This window comes from Stenella coeruleoalba (genome assembly GCF_951394435.1).
Source record: "Stenella coeruleoalba genome assembly, chromosome: 1".
Lineage (NCBI taxonomy): Eukaryota > Metazoa > Chordata > Mammalia > Artiodactyla > Delphinidae > Stenella > Stenella coeruleoalba.
The window spans coordinates 161,431,216-161,434,432 of NC_137169.1; the positions used below are offsets into that span (position 1 = coordinate 161,431,216).

At 58.2% G+C, this 3,217-nt stretch overlaps 1 protein-coding gene across 1 annotated transcript; it reads right to left on the reverse strand.

The window, feature by feature from the left end:
• Window positions 1-2,534: 2,534 nt before the first annotated feature.
• On the reverse strand, window positions 2,535-2,636 carry BLACAT1 (BLACAT1 overlapping LEMD1 locus; the record flags this gene model as incomplete). The annotated part of the gene is made up of 1 exon (XM_079935735.1): window positions 2,535-2,636. One exon carries the CDS (start codon window positions 2,634-2,636, stop codon window positions 2,535-2,537), a length of 102 nt encoding a protein of 33 aa, XP_079791861.1.
• Between the last annotated feature and the right edge of the window lie 581 nt (window positions 2,637-3,217).

Genomic DNA, 3,217 nt, shown 5'->3' on the forward strand with positions numbered 1-3,217 from the left:
GATGCGGGGGCTGCTTCTGCCTTTTTGGGTTAAACTTCTCTCCTGGGCTCCCCCTTCGAGATGCTGAGAGGGGCCAAGTCCCCATTTCCCTGAAAAGGAAACTGAGGGACGATAGATTGTAGGGTGAGTTGGCTAGAAGCTGCTGCCGCCTCCTACTCAGCTGCAGTGTTGGCCTCAACCTTCGCCCTGGATGAAAAAAGGGGCCACAGCTTGGAGGCCAAGGGCAGCTGTCTGCAGATACAGCTGGGCCTTGACCTTGGGACCTCTCCATGTTCCCATAGCAGGGGCTCAAGATATCCAGTATCCCTCCGGAGCCAATGGAGTTCCCCTGGGGGAAGCAGCTCTCTGAGCTGGCTCACTGCCAAACCCCTGCAGCTGAAATGCCTGCCAAGCCTGAGAGCACAGGGGAAAGCTCTCGTTCGCCACCCCTCCCGCATATGTTTCCCACTCTCCTGACCTTTCCTCCAGGTGAGCCCATGTGGTCAGGACAGAACACCCAACACCTCTGTCTCCAGGGATACAATTTCATCCTCCACCACAGGAGTGACTTCGCTGGGGCTGCAGCCTCGCAGGCAACTGCTAGGGACGTACCTGGTCTCCAGGTGGGCTCTCCCGCCCATCAAGGAACCCTTGAAAGCGTTTCTGCCCATCTCTTTGCCTCACCGAGGCCTCTGCTGTCCAAGAGGCTGAAGAACCAGGGGGTTTTTCTTCTGTCCCTTGTGACCCCACTGGCCTTTACTGCTCCTTCCTCGAGGGAAGGACTTCTGTTTATAATTCTTTGGATATAAAAGGAAATAACAGATTGCAGAAGGTTGGGGCTGGGCAGTAAGGGCAAAGGAGGGGGTTGGAGGATGGGAGGAGAGAAATCTTAAGCTGTGCTCTAGCTTTGCAAAGAGGACCTGGATACCACCAAATCCGCCAAAAGCCCAGGAAATGCCCCTGCGTGTGGGGCTTGAGGGAGACAGGCAAAGGCTGCCAGGATAGAATGTGCCCTTGCTTCTGCATGAAACAGTGGAGGAGGTGTCCTGTCCTCCCTAACTACCCAGAGAGGTCCACATTCCAAGGAGAGGGGTACACAGCCCCTCCTGTCCTGGGGCCCTGACCTCCTCTACCCAGGTCACTTGTTATGTTTCAGAAAGGTTATTCTGTCCCTGGATGCCAGAGGGGCTGTGACTTTGTTCCTGGGCTGAATTGTTCCTGTGATGAAGTAGAGGACAGACTTGCTAAAGCTGCAGAATCTGCCTAAAGTGTCTCTGCCACTGGCGTGGCTGCGTGACCCTCTAGCACCTGAGAGGTCCAGGCACAGTGACAGAGGCCGAGTTTCATCGAAATGGGAGGCAAGGAAGGAAGCGAAGGAAGGAGATCGTTTTTTGTTTGCTTCCTACCTCCTGGAAATAGGCTGGGAGTGGAGACAGATTCTGACCCTGAAGGTTGCTGGAGGTAAGGAGATTAGGGGACAAGTCCAGGAAGGTCTTAGAGGGCCCCCTCCTCCCAGAGTGTCCCCTAAAGGCACCACATGCCAGCATTTCCCCCTCTAGGGCTTCTGAGAAGAGAAGGAAGGGGCAGGTGAGTGAGGCAGGAGATGGGAGAACAAAGGGAGGGCTCAGTTTAGTCCAGGAAAGAGATCACCCGGTCTGGCCCCGGAAGGCAGTCCCTGAGGAGGGGAGTCAGGGCCTGGGAAGGAGGCCGCCCACATCTGAGCTGCTGCCGAGGAGACATAGTGGAGATGAGTGGGCAGAGAGGCCGGGCTGGAGGGAAGGCTGCTTTCTGGAGTGTGGGAGAGAGCAGTGCAGAGGGAGACACAGAGCCTGCTGCGAGCTGGGGCAAGGTGAGGACAGACGTCTGCCCGGCCTCTCGCTGGCCCTGCACAGCCACGCTATTCACAGCCAGGTGGCCTCCCTCAGGCCTGGCCCAAAGGGACGCTGGGAGGGGACAGACGGTAAAGGACTCATCTCCTGGCCACATTCCTGTGGACTCGGCTCTGGGCTCTGGAGGCTCCCGCCTCGGGTCCTGGCATCCCAGGAGAGACTCCATCCTGGGCTTGGAGCAGGTCTGTCTCACACATCTACCTGCCTGAGGCCTCTCCCACGGTCAAGGCTGCTGGGAGTTTCTCTGGCAGAGCAGCCAGTTTCCCATTTAGCAACAGCTCCCCTGGCCCAAGGCAGCATGTCCCTCATGGGAGTGGTTACCCTGAGCAGAGTCCCAGAGCCCTCGGGACCTCAGGACAGAAAGAAGCTCCGTTCCTGGGGCCTCCCTGGGGCTTCTCAGTCTCTGGAAGGCACACGGCAGGTCCTGGGCTTCCCCTGGTGTGACTGGGGCCTCTCTTCAGGGAGGTCTCAGGATTGGAAACCCAGGGGCAGGAGGAGGCCAGGGCACACAGGAGGCTGATGCTCACAGGTTAGACGGGGTCAGGTGGTCGGGTCGCCTGAGAAGAGCCCTGGCCAGATGGAAACTTCCTGCTCCAAGCCTCAGACAGAAGCAGGCGCCTCAGGCCTAGGACCTGCTGGGGGCTGAAGAAGGGGCCCTGGCTCCGCTCACACCGCCGTTTCCCGCTCTCTGTGAACTTCCTCCTTCTTCCTCTTCATCTTGCAGAAACCGTGGAGGCCACAGAAGCAAGCGAAAGTGAACTGGGGCATGCCCTGGGCCAGGCTGGGGGCTGCTCACCAGAGAAGATCTGCAGGGAAAGGCAGAGGAGGAAGAGGGGGCAGGAGAAAGGCAGGAGAGAGAAGCAAGCTGGGGTTAACATCCTGGAGCCCTCCTGAGGCTGCCCAGGCCCCGCTAGACCTCTCACACCACTGGCGGACGGGGCGCGCCACCAAACAAAGGCCTCTTTGAAACCTCAGTGTTTCCCGGTCGGTGGAGTTGATGTCATTCCTCAAATTGGAGCCTGGGTGAGTCCAGGGTAGAGAAGAGAAGGCCCCGGCTGCAGCTACCTTTGTCCCCCTCCCGCCCTCTGCCTCCCCTCGTCACCACACACCTATGCTTGGGAACAGGAATCAAGCCAGCTCAAAATAACTGTCTTGTGCCACCTTGCACAGGTTAGAGGTGGGGGGGGGGGTTCCCACTGGATCCTTTAGATCACACAGTCCGATAATCCAAGTGTGGGACTTTGGGGACCTTGAAGGAAGTCCCTCATCCAGCACAGCCTCTACCCTGACACCTGGAACTGAGTCTCAGATTCCTCCCTTCCCTAACGGCCCCAATTTGTCTGAAACCC